This window comes from Giraffa tippelskirchi, chromosome Y (genome assembly GCF_054371585.1).
Source record: "Giraffa tippelskirchi isolate mGirTip1 chromosome Y, T2T-mGirTip1v1.2.pri, whole genome shotgun sequence".
Classification (NCBI taxonomy): Eukaryota; Metazoa; Chordata; class Mammalia; order Artiodactyla; family Giraffidae; genus Giraffa; species Giraffa tippelskirchi.
Window position 1 is genome coordinate 6,950,950 of NC_137290.1, and position 19,971 is coordinate 6,970,920.

At 33.6% G+C, this 19,971-nt stretch overlaps 1 protein-coding gene across 2 annotated transcripts in view; it reads left to right on the forward strand.

The window, feature by feature from the left end:
* LOC145537625 (ubiquitin carboxyl-terminal hydrolase 9X-like) overlaps positions 1-19,971 on the forward strand; it is a 159,312-nt gene that overhangs the window by 38,737 nt on the left and 100,604 nt on the right. For both annotated transcript variants that reach the window (XM_081568366.1, XM_081568367.1), the window contains exons 4-11: positions 1,647-1,726; positions 4,296-4,408; positions 5,739-5,957; positions 7,944-8,059; positions 8,261-8,512; positions 8,588-8,726; positions 12,002-12,154; positions 13,357-13,461. In XM_081568366.1, the coding sequence (XP_081424492.1) occupies positions 1,647-1,726; positions 4,296-4,408; positions 5,739-5,957; positions 7,944-8,059; positions 8,261-8,512; positions 8,588-8,726; positions 12,002-12,154; positions 13,357-13,461 (1,177 nt within the window). The remainder of the gene's footprint in view (positions 1-1,646; positions 1,727-4,295; positions 4,409-5,738; positions 5,958-7,943; positions 8,060-8,260; positions 8,513-8,587; positions 8,727-12,001; positions 12,155-13,356; positions 13,462-19,971) is intronic.

Sequence of the window (19,971 nt, forward strand, 5' to 3'; positions counted from 1 at the left end):
TTCTAAAAGTTCAAGGCCAGTGTCTTTCGTTGCTGCTGGGATCAACCGCTCATTGCCAGTAAAGGGCTTCTAATCTTTAGCAATGCAGTTAGCCAATAAGAATGATGCTCTCAGTGCAGACACATTCAGTGAAGTGGTGGCCTTCAGTAGTTGCTTCTGTTCTTTGTTCACCTTTTTTTACTTTTGGAAAATTCTAGCAGCTTGTCTTCTAATGCAGGGTGCTTGGTCTCCATGTGGTGAAGCAGTTTTGAAGATCTCATTACTTTTTTGGCTAGCTGGTTTCCACGTATTATACGTAGTGGGCTTGGAGAATGTGAATCACCTGTTGCAATGAACATGTAATTTAAGTAGCACTCTTGCTATTTCCCCGGTGTTGGCAGTGTTAGAGTCTTCTGCTGTCTCATCATGGGTCTTCACCTCTTTCAAAGAAACTCTCCAGAGACATTTATTTTTTACTCACTATGGCTAGATTAGCTTGTGGTCTTATGAAAAGTGCAACCGAGACAGGTGCACGGTGCGCAGATGCCTCCCCAGAAAGAGGCAGGGCTGGAAGTGGTAGCTAAAATAATGGGAGGCCATCTGTGGACTAAAACAAGCATGGGATTCTAACTTAAAGCCTGCCACCCCATGCAGGGTGTCACTTGCCACTCGCTGATGGGGTTTTGATATGAGTCTGCAAGCAGTTGATGTATCATGGTCTCTGTGCAGTCAGATCTCTCTGCTAATGATAATTAGTATTTGCAGCCATTCCTCAGCCCACCTCAGCTCAGCCTCAGATCATCAGGCATTAGGTTCTCATAAAAAGCTCACAACCTTGATTCCTTGAATATGCAGTTCACAGTATAGAGTTCAAGCTCCTATGAGAATCTACTACCACTGCTGATCTAACAGTAACTGGAGCTCAGGCAGCAATATGAATGATAGGGAGGGGCTTTAAGTATGAATGAAGCTTCACCCTCACCCACTGCTCACCCCTGTGTGCAGCGCAGGGACCCCTGCTTCAGGAGAACTAGTGAGTTAGTAGTAGATACATTCCTGGATGACTGAGCTTTTTTGATAGTGGAGAAACCTAGCTGGATATGATGGTATCTGCATAATTGCTTTGATGTTGAAATGTACTCACAGTATAAAGTCTTGGAGAACATATAATTCACATGATCTTCAGGAAGGGTTGATAAATTGTCGGTTGAGGTGAGTTGAGCAACTAACCATATTTCTTTCTATTGTTTCTTTTGCCTCATTTCTTTTGTTGTGAAGAAAACACAGAGGAAAAAGATTGTCAAACTGTTTTTTCTTACTAGTAAACCTGAACCACAGAGCAACACTTTTTTTTACTATAATAATGATTATATAACTAATTAATAAGTATTTTTAGTTTTTGTCATCTGTGAAAGCTATTAAATGAATTCTCCCTTAATGTTATATGTGAATTTTGATAGTGCTTTAAAAAATTGTGTTTGTAATGTAGTAGCACTAAGCATGTGATTTGCCAAACTCTTTTAAATTGTATGGTGAATATATAATACAGTCAGAGTTTTTAAACTTTTTCTTAATAAAGCAACTACAGGAGGTAAATTAAAGTTATTTATGATATTTTGTTTTTGCTCAACAACTGCAGTGTTTTAAAGTTCTGTAATAATTTTTAGGCCTCGTTGGGTGGTTCCAGTTTTGCCAAAAGGAGAATTAGAAGTGCTTTTAGAAGCTGCTATTGATCTTAGTAAAAAAGGTGGGTTTGTATTTTTCATTATGCATGCTATTATACATATTTTCACATTGTTCTTGATGGCTTTGCTTTTCTCAGTTATAAAATTCTAGACTACACTATATATGACTAAACTTTCCAGTAGAACTTATAGATATTAAACTTAGAGCGATCATTCATGGAAATGTTTGGACAAGCTTTAAGGACCTTAAGACCTTTAAAATTGAATGCAGAATTTTGTGGTTATTCATATTTCTAAGGACAGGATCTTTTTTTTTTTTCAATATTTTTAAAGAGATTGTCACTCGAAAGTCAGAAACATTTTCTAGCATGTGTGTGTGCTTAGTTGCTCAGTCATGTCCGACTGTTGCAACCCTATGGACTGTAGCCCTCCAGGCTCCTTTGTCCATGGGAATTCTCCAGGAAAGAACACTGGAGTGGATTGGATTGCCATGCTGTCCTCCAGGGAATCCTCCCAACCCAGGGATTGAACCCAAGTCTCCCACATTGCAGGTGGATTCTTTATAAGCTGAGCCACCAGAGAAGCCCAAGAATACTCTGTTGGGTAGTCTAGCCCTTCTCCAGGGGATCTTCCTGGTCCAGGAATTGAACCAGGGTCTCCTGTATTGCAGGCGGATTCTCTTGCCAGCTGAGCAACCAGGGAAGCCTGTGAAAGAGAATACATTATAGTATATTTTATAATTTAAAAGTACTATAAGGCTGTGTGACTTGAGTTATTTTTGTGGCTTTGTTTTTTACCTAAGCCATTAATATTTGAGAAATACATTAAATTTGCAAATAAATTCAGTAAAATTTATTTTACTTTGCATTTTGGGTCATTTAGTAAAAAAGCCTGTGAAACCAAAGGAGATGCTAATGGAAACCCCATCTGTTATTGTCTTTGTAATAAACTGTCAAGGTTGTATATTTGACTTTTTTTTAAACACAAAGGTTTTTCCTGAGAAAGAAAAAAGGTCTTGAGAAATAAAGATTGCCTAAGTGTGTGTGTGAGTGTGTGTGTGTGTGTTTGTTGCAATTAACAAAATCTCTTCAGTTCAGTTCGGTTCAGTCGCTCAGTCGTGTCCTACTCTTTGCGACCCCATGAATTGCAGCACGCCAGGCCTCTCCGTCCATCACCAACTTCCAAAGTCTACCCAAACCCATGTCCATCGAGTCAGTGATGCCATCCAACCATCTCATCCTCTGTCGTCTCCTTCTCCTCCTGCCCCCAATCTTACCCAGCATTAGGGTCTTTTCCAGTGAGTCAGCTCTTCGCATGAGGTGGCCAAAGTATCTCTTAACAAGATATAAAAATTTTCTGTTGCAATTCATTATTTTTCAGTGACTTTGCTCAAAAACAATAGCTGAGTTCTTGTAGCAGATGACTAATTTTTGTTGTCTATTCTAATTAGTTACAGCCTTTAAGGCTAAAACAAAGTATAGTAGCATTATGTTTTCTAGGTCATCTAATGAAGATTTGAAATCAACTATTCACAGGTATATTTACTAAGTTTAATGTTTTTAGGCAAATTTTTAACATCTGTGGTACCTTGGGAAATCTTTCTGACTCCATAGCAAAAGTGATAATTTTATCTTCATAGCAGCTATCCTAAACATTTAATACATGGTTTTTTGTTTTTTGTTTAAGATTTTACAAACATACTCTAATGTCTATGAAAATATCTTACCATATAAAAAATGTTTCTCATTTTTTATCAGCACTGTGGTTAGTTTGCATTGTATTTATTTATTGAAGGGCTTATTTATTCTCGGTCCCAGCAATATTAGATGAATAAAAACTGTAAATGCTATTTTGTTTAGTAGCTTTCAGTGAGTGTATATCGTTTTTTTCTTTTCTTTTTTCTGGGGTCATGGTTACTGTGAAGTGAAGTCTGCATTTTTGTGGGAAATCCTGGGTTTAGCTGACATTTATTAATAAGTAATCAAAACCACAATATACTTTATTGTGTTAATTCAGTATTTCTGGGTTGTGAAGAATTACAGGTCTTATTTTAGTGATGGAAGCATATAAGTTTGTTCTATTAAATCACATGAAGTTAAAAAAGAAGATGCTTTAGATTTCAGAACGAAAAAGAACTAAATTAAAAGTACAAGACAGGATTCATCTTTTCAATTTGGTTATAAACAGATAGTTTACAGCCAAATGAAAATTTTAAATGATTACTGTTTACAAGTTCTGAGCTATATTTTCAGTAAGTGAATGGAGTGGTTTGTATACCTTACCTACCTAGTAACTGTTCTTTGTTTTAACAAAGTGTAGTATTGTATGTCAGAGCACATTGATTATTTTGATGTAGTTTTACATTCATTAATTTGATGTAGTTTAATACTGCTCAGTGTTTCTGAAATTTACTGAGTTTACTAATACTTTATTTTTCAGAATTGCATGTTTTTAGTGTAAATAAGTTATCTTTTAACCTCTTTCAATAATTCAGTGACTTGTTTCAAAAGCTGCAATACTATTTTTCAGTTGGAAGTAAAATAGTTTATAACAGTTTTTTTTTAATGATGTATTGGGCAGAGAAGTTTTTACTTTGTGTCATGCTTAGTTTAATTTTTCACCTTTTTTAAGGTCTTGATGTTAAAAGTGAAGCATGTCAACGTTTTTTCCGAGATGGGCTAACAATATCTTTCACTAAAATCCTTATGGATGAAGCAGTGAGTGGCTGGAAGTTTGAAATTCATGTGAGTCTTACCCTTTACGTTGGAGACTGAGGTCTTGTTTATATGGTGGTCCCTGTGGGTTTTTCTCTGAAAAACATTAATGTGAATAATGTATCAGATCTATTGATATGGTTAATACCCTTAAAGGTCTTTAAGAATGAGCTTGACATTTTGAGTTAATGAAACCTTGGTTTCATCTGTTACCTGGAACCTCTGGTGCCTGTGACTTTATGCAAGATACTGTATTTCATCAAATGTTTGTTGGTTGATTGGAAGAGTCCTTCTAATTTATGTACTAGTAAGAAGGAAAAATACTCCAGATGGGGAATAAAATAAGAGACCCCCAGTAATGCTGGATAGCAAAGGGTGTGTGAGATTTCATTGCATATGTAGCTGATAAACTATAGCAGAAGTGACAGTCATGGTGTCTTGCACAATTTGACCTTTGCAGTTAGTAGAGAGAAAGAAAGTCTTCACTGGAAATTTGAATAACTAGTACTCCTGCAAGTTTGTGATTTGAATTCAAATTCAATTTTAATAAGAAAAAAATTCAAAAGGAACTTGAAGTATTTTCAGATTGGTCATGTATTCAGGTGACTGGCATCAGGAAACACAAATACTCTTAGGGCAGTATCTTCAGTCTAGAACAAAAATAATTCTTGCTACTCTTAATTTTAAGATAACTTTGTATTCCAGAAATTTTGAAAGTGTTAAAGGTTTGTTAGTAGAAGGATTGACGCATTGTAATTAGTGCAAACCTTTGTTCATTTTTGAAATGGAATTAATCAAAAGTTGTGAAGTAAACATACTTTTTGTGAACTTCAACCTAGAAAGCAGAACTTGGACATTTTGCAGAAATGATTGTGGCATAATTATAAATCCTTACATTTTCTGATTTGACATGTAAATTTTTGGTTACAGAAGTATACATTTTGAAATGATGTCTGACTTTTTAATTGAGGCTTGGATTACATGTCTTTATATCTTTGTTAATTTATATAACTTAAAATATTTGCATTTTGGAATTACTGACTACAGAATATGAACTCCAAAAAAAGAAAAGTACAATTTGTTTCCTGTGCACATGGAGCAGAAATAGACAACTTCTGGGGCATTTGTAATGCTTCTGAAATAGCTTTTGAAATGGGTAAAATACAATTAGGAAGTAAATAAGTATGAATTTATTTTACTGATATGTCAGTTTGATCTCAGTATTTGTAAAATTGACTAAAATTCATGTCATCAGTATAGAAAATGTTGTGATATCATTAATAAGGTTTTAATCTTTCTGTGTTTGAAATTTCTATGTTTTCTCTTTCTAAATCAATCCCTCCACCCACAATATAAAAAGAGGTGCATTATTAACAATACTCATCGCCTGGTGGAACTTTGTGTGGCCAAGTTGTCCCAAGACTGGTTTCCACTTCTAGAACTTCTCGCCATGGCCTTAAACCCTCATTGCAAATTTCATATCTACAACGGTACACGTCCTTGTGAATCAGTTTCCACAAGTGTTCAGTCACCTGAAGATGAATTATTTGCTTGTTCCTCAGATCCTCGATCACCAAAAGTGTGTTGGTTTGTTAATTTCAAAATTAAATGTTAAAATTATTGTGTTGTATTTTAGAACTCCAGTGGCATTAATCTCCTTATTTTTGTTTTGTTATATTAGGTTTCTGATTAAAGACATTATTTAATGTGAATTATTGAGTTATTACTGTTGAACTCATGACCAGCAGTACAGAATGTAATTTTATGTTTGAACAAAGCTTAGTTTGTAGTTATTTGTTGATGAAGATGCTCATAGGAATCTAATCTCTGTTTGCCCTCATAGCAGTGATTCAGTGCTTTCTACTTTAGAGAACATAAATAACTACTATAAATAATGAACATTAACCATACCTTGTTTGTACTTACTTATATATATTTTGTACTTAATATATATTTAACAGTAGAAAAAATTCATGTAAAGACTATGTTAACACTGATTTTCTGAGTTCTATTATTTTGCTTTCATACTTTTTAAACAATGCATTCAGTTTCTTAGAAAATGTTAGCATTGATGAACATCTGACTTTTGAGTCAAGTAAATCTTTTGATTTGTCCTTATTTTATAGAGAATATGTCATTTCCTTTATATTAAGCCAAATTATAACCAGTTTCAAGGAGACAGGGTGGGGAAAAAACAGAAGTTATTATATGTCAGTAGAGGTAAGAAAAACAGGGAAAAGCACAGAACCAGTAGACCTGGTTAGGGAAGTAGGCTCTGAGGGACTTTTATATATGTCTATTCTCATGTCTTAGTGGTTTAAGCATTACCTTAATGGCCTTTTAATGTCTCAAAGGCTATTTGACCATATTTATTTTAATTAATGTTTAAATATATGGAAGACATTAGGATTAGAAACCGCAGGACATAACTTCAGTGTGCATATGTATGCAGTCATGCTCATTAAAATAAAATATAAAATTCATGAAAACAATACAGAATCCCTATAAAATGACATGCAGTCTCTCTGTAGAGTTAGTTTCACTGTTTTCTTAGCAATTTTGGATGTCCCTCATTTCTTTTTCTTGCTTAATGTCTATGGCTAGGACTTCAGTGATATGTTGAACAAATTTAATGAAAACAAACATCTCTCTTTGTTCCTGAACTTGGAGCAAAAGCTTTCAGTATTTCACCATTGAGTTTCGTCTTTGCTCTGGGTTTTTATGTGGCCCTTATTATGCTGAGGCAGTTTCCTTGTGTTTTTACTTTGTTGAATGTTTTTGTCATAAGGTGTGGAATTTTGTCTAATCTAATTTTCTGCATAATTGTGAATTTTTTGTTTGTCTTTTACTTCATCTGTAATGTGGGATATTAGATTGATTTTTTTTATATCATAATTGTGAATTTTTTGTTTGTCTTTTACTTCATCTGTAATGTGGGATATTAGATTGATTTTTTTATATTGAAAGATTCTTGCATTCTGGGAGAAAACATTGCCCTGGTTTGTGTATGTCATATATTTAATATGCTGATAAATTTGATTGCTAGTGTATCATTGAGGGCAGTTTGCTTACAGTCTTTGCTTAGCTTTGGTGGCACACTAATGTTGGCCTCATACATTTAATATCCTTACTAATTGTAGATTTCATTCTGTTGAGCAAGCATCTGATAATAGTAAGCATTTCTTAAAATAGTGAGGATCTCTTGTGTGTGAAGAGTTAACTGTTTTCTCTTTCCTATCTCCTTGTCTTTGGCTTCAGACAATTTCATTAGTGTGTTTTGGCAGTCTTAATTCCTCTTCACCAGACCTATGGGATGTGAACAAATACCAGCCATGAATTAGGAACTACTTGATAAATTGAACATGTGCTGCTTTTGGCTCTAGCTGGGAGAACAAATTTCTGAAATATATCTGTGACCGTTTCACAGAAATAGTTTGTGTTCTTTTAAAATACAACTACACATTTATTTTATTGAAATTTCCTATTTATGACTTATTTCAAACAAAGCTATTTCTAATAGTAACTTTTAACCTTTTTCTTAAACACCTTATCATTTGTATTGCAGGGTTGGCTAGTGGATCTCATCAATAAATTTGGTACATTAAATGGGTTCCAGATTTTGCATGATCGTTTTATTAATGGATCAGCATTAAATGTTCAGATAATTGCAGCTCTTATTAAGTAAGTTATTTTGAAAAATTAATATTCATTGTACTATAGAAATTTAGTTTAATGCCTTGAAAATAGTTGAGTTTCCATTTTCTGTTCTGCTTTTTTCTCATTTTAAACTGTTAAAAAATTTAAGTGTTGAAATTAGTTCAGGAATTAAGTTTTTGTTAAAGTCTGGGATATTTCAGAAATAATGTTTTTTTCTTATTTCAGACCATTTGGACAATGCTATGAGTTTCTCAGTCAACATACAGTGAAAAAGTACTTTATTCCAATTATAGAAATAGTTCCACAATTTCTAGAAAATTTAACTGATGAAGAGCTGAAAAAAGAAGCAAAGAATGAAACCAAAAATGATGCCCTTTCAATGATTATTAAGTCTCTGAAGAATTTAGCTTCAAGGATTCCAGGCCAAGAAGAAACTGTAAAAAATTTAGAAATTTTTAGGTTGAAAATGATACTCAGGTAAGATAACTCCTTCTGTAAATAATTACTTGCTTAGTTTCTTACAGTGATACTCAATCAAAATATTTCTTGCAGATTGTTGCAAATCTCTTCTTTTAATGGGAAGATGAATGCCTTGAATGAAATTAACAAGGTGATTTCTAGTGTATCATATTATACTCATCGGCATGGTAATCCTGAGGAGGAAGAATGGCTGACAGCTGAGAGAATGGCAGTAAGCCTCTTTGTTTCTTTTGTGAATAAGAATCTGCTTATGGAAAATTAGCACCTGTTAATGTTAGAAGTAACAACAATGAAATTAACTCTGATATTAAGAGATTGACTTAATTATGGGCTATTAAATGCTAAAACTTGTTTATAATAGTAATAGCAAATGATTCATTGTAAGGAATGGTAGGCTAACTTATTTTGTCTTTGATAAATTTATCATTGTTAAATGTAGGTAGATGTTCATGATGCATTTATAGTTTGATGTGTTGGTTGAAATGAAGTGGATAAAGGTGATCTTTAGAAGGGATTGGTAGATCTAGAATCTAGTAATGAATTGGTGTGATAATTTGCCAATTCAGTTTATAAGTTATAAAAGGCAAATGATAATTAAAAGAACAAAATTTTGACAGTGTTGTGATTTTTATGAACTTTGTTTTTAAAATACCTATTTCAGCATTTTGACATTGATACACTATAGATACTTTTATACATTTTTAGGGTTAAGTAAGTAGCATCTAGTAAGTTGTAATGATAAATTACTCAGTAATATTTTTTGAATGCATATTCTGTGCCAGCATTGGATGTGTGTATCTGTAAAGAATAACCTCTACCTTAAAGGAATTGTCATTTTACTTGTGGAAATGAAAATGTGATAAAAGGTAATTTGAAGGCATTTAGTTGATATTGAGAAATGTATATAACCTAAAGCCAGGTTCAAATTCAGTGTTGGGGTCAGCATTCCTATATGCAATTTGCTTGCCTTGGGATGTTGAGCATTGATTACTCAAAATATTGTCTGGTAGGCTTGGTACCAGTTTTTGAGAGATGAAAAAACTAAGTGTTCAGAAACTTTTGAAGCAATTGGCCTTTTTGTGTTTTTTTTTTTGTAAAAGAATCTAAGGCAGATTGTAAATACAACATTTACTTCTCTCCAAAGGTAGTTGAGAAGTGTTTTCTCTATTGTATTTTTAGGAACATTTTCTGTATATGAAGAAAGTAGCTTTTCTGCTTTTATGTAATACAGTGTTTAGTGAGTTTATATTAAAATAACAAACACATTACATTAGTGATATATAATTGTATATTTAGCACATCTCCAGGAATGCTTGTGTTTAAAATTGGATCCTGTAGAGTTATTGTAATATTAAATTATTGCTGTTGTTCAGTTGCTAAGTCATGTCCGACTCTTTCGAACCGCATGGACTGCAGCACCCCAGGCTCCCCTGTCCTTCACTCTTTCCCTGAGTTTGCTCAAATTCATGTCCGTTGAGTCGCTGATGCCATCCAGCCGTCTTATCCTCTGTTATCCCCTTCTCCTTTTGCCTTCAATTTTTCCCAGCATCAGTGTCTTTTCTAGTGAGTCAGCTCTTTGCATCAGGTGGCCAGGGTATTGGAGCTTCAACTTCAGCATCAGTCCTTCCAGTGAGTGTTCAGGGTTGATTTACTTTAGGATTGACCGGTTTAATCTCTTTGCTGTTCCTAGGGACTCTCAAACTCTCCAACACCACAGTTTGAAATCATCAGTTCTTCAGCACTCAGGCTTCTGTATGGTCCAACTCACATCTGTACATGACCTGCTGGAAAAACCATGGCTTTTCTATGGACCTTTGTTGGCAAAGTGATGTTTCTGCTTTTTCATATGTTGTGTAGGTTTGTCATAGCTTTTCTTCCAAGGAGCAAGTTCTTTTAATTTTGAGGCTGCGGTCACCATCTGCAGTGATTTTGGAGCCCAAGAAAATAAAATATGTCACTGTTTCCATGTTTTCTCCATCTGTTTGCTATGAAGTGGAACTGGATACTATAATTGTAGGTTTTTGAATGTTGTTTTAAGCCAGCTTTTTCCCTTTCTATTTCACCCTCATCAAGAGGCTCTTGAGTTACTATTCACTTTTTGCCATTAGGGTGGTGCTCCGTATCTGAGGTTGTTGATATTTCTCCCAGCAGTCTTGATTTCAACTTGTGCTTCATCCAGCTTAGCATTTCTTATGATGTATTCTGCATATAAGTTAAATGAACCAGGTGACAATATATAGTCTTGACCTACTCCTTTCCTGGTTTTGAATCAATCTGTTATTTAATGTCTGGTTGTTAACTGTTACTTCTTGCCCTGCATACGGGTTTCTCAGGAGATACGTAAGCTATTCTGATATTCCCATTTCTAACAATTTTCCAGTTTGTAGTGTTCCACACAGACAAAAGATTTAGCAAAGTCAGTGAAGCAAAAGTATATAATTTTCTTGGAATTCCTTTGTGTTTTCTGGCATTCAGTGGATGTTAGCAGTTTGATACATGATTCTTCTTCCTTTTTGAAATCCAGCTTGTATACCTCAAAATTCTCAGTTCATGTACTAATGAAGCATAACTTGAAGGATTTTGAGCATTATCTTGGTAGTGTATTAATTGAGCGCAATTGTGTAGTAGTGTGAACATTCTTTGGCGTTGCCCTTTTTTGGGATTGGAAATTGACCTTTTCCAGTCCTGGATCAGTGCTGAGTTTTCCAAATTTGCTGGCATGTTGCGTGCAGCACTTTAATAGCATCATCTTTTAGGATTTGAAATAGTGCAGCTGATATTCCATCACCTCCACTAGCTTTGTTCATAGTAATGTTTCCTGAGGCCCACTTGACTTCACTTTCTAGGAAGTCCGACTCTAGGTGAATGACCATGTTATTGTGGTTATCTGTGTTGTGATGTTCTTCTGTGTATTTGTGCCACCTCTTCTCTCTCTTTTTTTAAACAGATAACTTTGTCTACTCCAGGATCAAGTTACTTAATAGACACAGGGTGGTGGGAGGCTGGCATACACAGTCCCATTTACACTGGGGGCTTCAGGGTGCAGAGCATCACTCCTACAAGGGTTACCATACCTCTTCTTAATCTCTCCTGCTTCTGTTAGGTCCTTGCTGTTTCTGTCCTTTACTAACGAACACATCATTCTGACACATGGCACTGTATGTAAGTTTACTGTATACAGTATAATGACTTTCTTAACATATTATCAAGTGATTATAACAAATTTAGTTGGCATCCACTGTTGCTTAAATAAAATTTTTTTGTCCTTGTGATGAGACACGTGATCTGATTTCTTAACTTTCAAGTAAACTCCACAGTGGTGTTAACTCTAGTCATCATCACTGTTGTCCATTATATCCCCAGTAGTTATTTATCTAACAGCTGGAAGTTTATACCTTTTGACCACCTTTTCCAATTCCCTTTCCCTTTTTGCTTTTTAAAAAATGCTTCTTCCTGCTTTGAAATAAAATTTTGTATTATATTTAGGAATGGATACAGCAGAATAATATCTTATCCATAGTCTTACGAGATAGTCTTCATCAACCTCAGTATGTAGAAAAGCTAGAGAAGATTCTTCGTTTTGTGATTAAAGAAAAAGCTCTTACGTTACAAGATCTTGATAATATCTGGGCAGCACAGGTAAGGAATTTAAGATGCTGTTTTATTTTTTATAAGCAGGATACTAAAAATTAAGTATTTTGTGGTACTCATTATGTAATGGTATGTGAGTTTCTTGATATAAAGAGAAATCTTGTTAAGAATGTTTTTATTGAAAATTAAAAGAATTTTTTTTTTGGCCAAGAATATTTTAAAAATAAATTTCTCCCCTTATGACACCCTCTCGTAAAGGGTGTAGTTGTACATTATATAACGATTATATATAATGCATAGATTTACAACAATTATGTCTTCTATGTTTGAGGTTTATAAGTTACAGATTTCACGTTTTCTCTGAATTATGTAAAGAAACAAATGTTATAAGAGTACTATTACTATGTTACTTATAAAAACTTACGATTACAATAGAACATTAAAACTTTTTTCTTTTTTTGGCTGCACTGGGTCTTTGCTGTGCAGACTTTCTCTAGTTTCTGAGAGTGGAGGCTATTCTCTCGTGGTGTGTGGGTTTCTCATTGCAGTGGCTTCTGTTGTTGTGGAACACAGGCTCTAGGCACATGGGCTTCAGTGGTTGCAGCATATGATGCCAATAATTGTGGCGCCACAGGCTTAGTTGCCCCATGACATTGGGATCTTCCTGAATCAGGAAAAAAAAAATAAATTGATAGGTGGATTCTTAATCACTGGACCACCAGGAAAATCCTAGAACATTTAAACTTTCCTTGAGGATAAATACATTTGTGGTTTCTGAATTATTAATGTATAATTTAGTTACCTAATGGCAAGTGTTCTTGATTGGTCCTGTGGTAAGTACAAGTAAGCTCTGGATTACAAAGCTTACGTTAAAGAGAACCCAACAAAATGTTCATTTGCCTTTGTTGAGCACTTAAATTTCAATTTTGAAAGACTCTACTATTTGCCTTATTTTTTCTTAATTTTATTTAAAAAAATTCTGTCATAAACTTTCCTGTGGATTCCTGGAGCTTATTACTACCTATATCAAGAAATTGAGTATAAAATTTATTTATACAAATGGCAGCTTTAAAGCATTTAAAGTATTTGGACTTTAATTTATATTCTAGATTAAGCAGGTAGAAATATTTTACTGACTAATAGAGGTTGACACAGTAGAGGTTATTTCCTGTTTCTGTTCAGATTTGTGTGATATGACTTTGATGTTATTTATGTTGTAAATAAATACTATTATTTTGTTTTTTCATCAGGCAGGGAAACATGAAGCCATTGTAAAGAATGTACATGACCTTCTGGCAAAGTTGGCTTGGGATTTTTCTCCTGAACAACTTGATCATCTTTTTGATTGCTTTAAGGTAGAAATTCAGTAAAGTTGTACCATTTCATTTTCAGTAGATTTAATTAGTTAGATGTCTTTTATGTTGACCAGTATACTTACTAACAAATTTCATTAAGAAGTCTCTGAGAAAGAATTAGTTTGTTATGTGTTCCAGTCAGAATTTAACAGTTTTTATTATAATAATTTTCTTATTATTAATAAGATACAGAAATAGCTATTTTTCTTTCAGATTTAGTTTCCTCTGCCAATTATTGATTTTGCCATTTTTCTTTCAAAAATTTTTAATCTTTATCCAGTATGGGTTTGTTTATTTGTTTGTTGGCTGCACTGGGTCTTTGTTGCTTTTCATGGGCTTGTGGGTTCTAGAGTGTGTACTTGGGTAGTTGTGGCTTTTGGGTGTGGGGAATCTTCCCAGACCAAGGATTGAACCCATGTTCCCTGTGTTGGCAGGTGGATTCCCATTCCCTGAGCTTCCAGGAAAGTCTTGATTTTACTCTAGGTTAATATAAATTACAGAAATATAGGGAAATATTATCTGTTATAGTGCAAAGTGAGACATGAACCAGATGTGGAGACAAATAACATTAAAACAGTTTTGCTCTGGGCTGATGTATACAGGGAAATAGGAATGACATTTAGAAGGAAGTTCAGGAATCTCATATATCTGCATTGGGATATCTGGGCACTTGAAAACAATGTTTCTTTCTGTTGTTAAAATTGAGGATTTATGGATCAAAAGCTTAAAATCATATTTTATTGATCCTGAATGAATATTCTGGTAACCATATTCCTTAGAATTACAGGATTTCTTACTGAAAATAACTGTTGCATTTAGGTGACACCTTAAGTTGGTACAACCTCTTGAGAAAACAATTTGACATTATCTGTTAAAATGTAGGTTCTTGTGTCCTACAACACAGGTTTTATATTCCTGAATGTATTCTCTGGAGAAACTAATCATATGTATACCAGAATACATGTTTGACAGTGTCTTTATTAGAATTATTTCTGTTTATCCCAAGTTGAAACACTCAAATGTTGTGAATAGTAAAAGGATAAATCAGATGTGGTCTAATCTAATAATGGAATCCTACATGTCAGTGCAATTAATACAGTTAGAGCTGTGGACAAATGGATGAATCCACTAATGTAAAGAAATCTTTTGTACATATTTTTTAAAAATCCATTGAAGTGATTCACCATTGAACAAGAAAATAAGCATTAGGAAGTTGTAAATACTCTAAAACTTAATTTTAGAGAAAACCTCCGAAATGTTTATGTCGGAAATACTAGCCGTGATGACATAGGAATGGAATGGCATCAGGTCTCCTTTTAATTCAAAGATTTTCAAGATGATCTGGCTATAACTGTAGTAATTCTGTTACATAGTATTCCATTATTCCATTAATGCACAGTTCCAAAGTGCATTGCTACTTTAGCTTTCCAGGTGTTCATTGAACATCTATTATTCAGTAAGAAGCATTAGTTTTTGAGGGGTTGATAAACAAACTGATAATTCATATAGTGTTTCATTTTATCTTAAAGATATTACTAAAAATGCCTTAAAGGAAGCATGGAGTATGGGTCTGTTAGCAGTTCTTTATAGTTTGTAACTAAATGATCCTGACATATCCTCAGTTAAAATAGTTACTCGTTACTGAAATTCTTGGTTTTTGTCTTCTGTGTGTTTGTACTGATGACAGTCCTGTGGTAAGAGAATTGGTACTTTTTCACAGTCTCATAAGTTTGAAATTCTTTCTCATTGAAGCACTAGTCTTCATATTCTTAGTCGATAATAAGACTGAAGATATTTTTACGTGACCTGTTTGCTTTTCCTGTTTGTTTCCTTTTTTTTTTTTGACTCCTAAGGGTTTCTTTGTGTATATGATGCTCGATTCTTGTCAGTGTTTTAAAAGTATTTTTCAGTTTTATTAGCATTTATTTTCTGACTCAGTAGCCAAACATATGAACTGTATGGTTAGCTCGTATGTCTTTATTATCTTTATCATACTAGTGGAGGTAAAGTAATATCTCAGTGGTTTTGATTTGCATATTTCTTGATGTCTAATGTGAAGCTTCTTCTTATGTATTTAGTGGTCATTTGTTTATCATCTTTAAGAAATTCCCTTTTAAATCATATATTCATCTCTTTGATTTATTTACAAGAGTTCCCTGTACATTGTATACAGAGTCCCTTATTAGATTATGATTTGCAAATATTTTCTCTTTGATAGTTGTTCACTTTCTTGATGTCCTTTTTGTGACACAAAGTTAATTTTGTTTTGTCCAGTGAATTTTATATTAAAAAATGAAATGTTTTAAATACCCATTTTAAAGTGTATGATTCAGTGAGATTTTGTACATTCATGGTGTTGTGCAATCACTGCCTTTGTCAGAATCCAAAACATAGTCATCAGTCCTATTATTTCTCTTTCTGCCCTTCCTCCTTTACTCTGGAAACCAGCAGTCTACTTTCTTTCTCTGAAGATTTACCTGTTTCTGATAAGAGTTTTTAAATTTTGAAGTTCAATTTGTTTGTTTATTTATTGGAGGGAGGATTCAAAAAGTGCAAGGGGTCTTATAGTTTTGGTTTCATATTTAAGAAATTATTGCTTTATCTGCAGTCTCAAGAATTTTTGAAAATGTTTTTAGCTTTTATTTTAAGCTTGTAATGTGTGTGGTGTGAGGTGGAGTTCCAAGTTCATTCTTCTGTATGTATTTATTCAGTTTTTCCAGCGTTTGTTTAAAAGGCTCTTTTTTTTTTTAAATGGCAGTGTCCCAGCGTTTGTTTGAAATCATGTGATCATAGTTGTAAGGATTTATTTTTGGGCTTCCTTTTATTTTTCATGAATGCATATGTTATACTACATTGTGTTGATTTCTGCAGCTTTATAGGAAGTTTTTTTCAAACTTCAAAAAATTATAAGGTCATTCTGGCTATTTTCAGGTCTTTTGAAATGCCTTAAAAATTTAGCATTAGTTTGTCAGTTTCCTAAAAGAAATTAGCTAAGATGATGATAGTTGACAGTTGTAGCTTGGTGTGCATTATATTGCCATCTTAACAATATTAATCTTCTAGTGCATGAATAGCAACCCACTCCAGTGCTCTTGCCTGGAGAACCCCAGGGACAGGGGAGCCTGGTGGGCTGCCGTCTATGGGGTCGCACAGAGTTGGACACGACTGAAGGGACTTAGCAGCAGCAGTGCCTGAATATGGAATGTTTCTGTTTATTTAGAGATGACTTTTCATTTACTTAAGTCTTCTTTATTTATCAATCATTAAAAAAGTGGTTATTGAATTTTATAACCATATTGTGATTTCTTTTTTGTAGTTACTATAAATGAAAGTTTTTTTTCTTTGTGGGGGGAGGTTGTTTCTATGTAAAAACATACCTAGCATATGGAAATAAAATTAATACTTAAAAATTTTTCTTGCCTCTTTAATCCTATTAAATTCACTGCTTTAATGTTGTTTAATGAATTCTGCATCATTTCCCAAAAAAAGATAGTTGTTTTTCTTCTTCCTTTTCAGTCTGAATATCTTTTCTCTCTCTCTCTACAATAGTTTCCCTATTCAACTTAAACCATGATGTTAAAAGAACTGGTGAAAGTGGGCATTCCTGATCTTAAGCTGTTAGTCTTTCACTTATATATCACACTGTTGTATATCACATTGTATATACATTGTATATCATTGTAATAATATCACACTGTTATATACAAGTTAGCTATGGCATTTTGTAGATGCCCTTTGTTAGGTTTAGAAATTTACCTCTTATTTCTAGTTTATTGAATATTTGAATCTTGAAAGGGCATTGAATGTTATTGGTTGCTTTTTCTGTGTAAATAGAGACGTTACTGACTTCTCGTCATTTTTGCCCTATGTTACATTAATTGATATTTGTATGTTCAAATAATCTTGCACTTTTGGAATAAATTCCACTTGTCATGATGTATAATGCTTATGCATGTTGCTGGATTTAATTTGTGACTGTTTGTTGACATTTTTAGGCTTCTTAGTGTCACAGTTTTTCTAGGGTGACTGTACTGTCTTACATTCTTAGCCACAGTTATGAGTAAACCATTTTCTCTAGATCAGTGTCAGATTTTAATATATTTACCATTTTTTTTCTGTGATAGATGTACAGAAGAATCTTACAGTTCTAATTCGTGTTAATGGCAAATATGTTGAACACCTTTCATGCACTTATTTAATATATGTGTTTGTTGTTGAAGTATTCATGTCTTTTGCCTATTTTATTGTTGGGTTGTTTGTTTTCTTTAGTTTACAGAGTTCTTCATGTGTTCCACATCCTAATTATTTTTTAGATATATGCAGGCATTTGCTCCCAGTCTTAAGTTGTCTTATCCTTTTACTAGTGTATTTTGATAGCAGAGTTTGTTCTAATGAGGTTCTATTGATTTCCTTTTAATGGGTCACACTTTCAGTGTTAGCCAGGGAATTGTTTACTAGACATAAATCCCAAAGAATTTTTACTGCATTGTGTTTTCTGAAATTTTTATAATTTTATAGTTAAGTCTGATTCATTTGATCTAAATTTTGTGAGAGTTAAATGACTGGGATTTTGATTGTTGTGCAGGTTTTTTTGTGTGTTTGTTTTGGTTTTTGGTTACCTATGTATGTTCAGCTCTTCTACCATTTGGGAAAAGCCATCTTTCTTCTTGCCTGCATTAGATTAGTTTTGTATCTTTGTCAAATATCAATTGGGTATATTTGTAGGGTACTATTTCTAGGTTCTCTGTTTTATGTCACTTTTTATCCCTCTCAATATTACAGCTTTAATTAGTGTTTCCATATCAATTTTGCGGTGGGGCAGAGATTCCTTTCACTATATTTGTCTTTATTCAAAATTATGTATTCCAGTTCCTTTGTCTTTACATGTAAAATTTTAGCACAATCTGGTCTGATACAGTGAAAATATTGCTGGGATTTGTCAAATATATTAAACTTGGGTATCAGTTTAGGGAGACTTAACATTCTGCTATCTTGAGTCTTTTGTTCCATGAAAACCATATTGCTTTTTGTTGATTTAGAACTTTGAGTTCCTTCTTCTGCCTCTGAACCCTGTAACAATGTTTATTTTATGCTTAGGAATGTAAATATATTTTCTGAAGCAATTATAGATGTTCCCATTATTTCTGATATTCATAAGTTGATCACTACTAAATAGAAATAATCTGTTGTGTATACTTATATCCTGTGATCTTAAATGCAGTAGTCTTTAATTTTTTTCCTCTGAACTCCTTGAGATTTTTTACATATAAGATTGTATGATCTTCATGTTTTTTCTTCTTTCTTCGTACATGGATGTCTTTTGTATTCTTCCCTTATATCTAGAATTTCTTATACAGCATTGTCTTAGTTGGATATTAAAGAGGAAAAGCATTCATGTTTCACTAATAAGAATAATAATGATAACTGTGTGGTTTTCATAAATGTCTTTCATCAGAGTTGAGAAAGTTCTACTCTATTGCTATTTTCTGAGTGTTTCTGTCATAAACGTTAAATTTTGTCAGATTTTTTTCTACATTCAGTAATATGATTGTTTTTCTTTTTTACTGTTAATGTAGTGGGTTACAGTAATTATTTTTCCTTTATTGAGTCAACTATCCATTCCTCCCTTGCTGGTCATATCCTATTACTCTTTTGTTGCTGAATTCCAGTTTCTAGTATTATGTTGAGGAAGTACAAATTTGTATTCATGAGGGGTTAGTCTGTAGTGTGGTGTGTGTGTATGTCAAGGTATTCTTTTGTAAAATAAATGGGAAATTGTGTTCTCCTGTTTTCTGAAAGAAATTACGTACAGTAGGTGATAAAAGTGCTAGGTAGAAATCTTACATGAAACTGTATCTTGGTCTATTGGTTTTGTTTCTGGATATTTGTAAATTATGAATTTAATTTTTTGTTAAGTTCTAAAATTATTTTATGGAGAAGGCAATGGCACCCCACTCCAGTATTCTTGCCTGGAAAATCCCATGGATGGAGGAGCCTGTTAGGCTACAGTCCATGGGGTCGCTAAGAGTTGGACGGACACGACTGAGCGACTTCACTTTCACTTTTCCCTTTCATGCACTGGAGAAGGAAGTGGCAACCCACTCCAGTATTCTTGCCTGGAGAATCCCAGGGATGGTGGAGCCTGGTGGGCTGCCATCTCTGGGGTCGCACAGAGTTGGACACGACTGAAGCGACTTAGCAGAAGCAGCAAAATTATTTTATGTTGTATGAATTTTAGTAATTTGTGTTTTTTCAGTGGTGTAGTTCATATCATATGAATTGTCAAGTTTATGTTTGTTGAGTTGCTTCTGTTATTCCCTATTATCCTTTGATGTCTGCAGCCTGTATAGTGATATATTTGTTTCATTTTTGATTTTAGTGATCTGTGTATTTTTTTTTTCAAAAAAAATACCTTGTTCAAGTACTGGAAGTTTGATAGATTCTTCCAGACAACCAAGTTTTTGTTTCATTGTCTTCTCTTGTTTTTCTGATATACTATACCCAGACTAA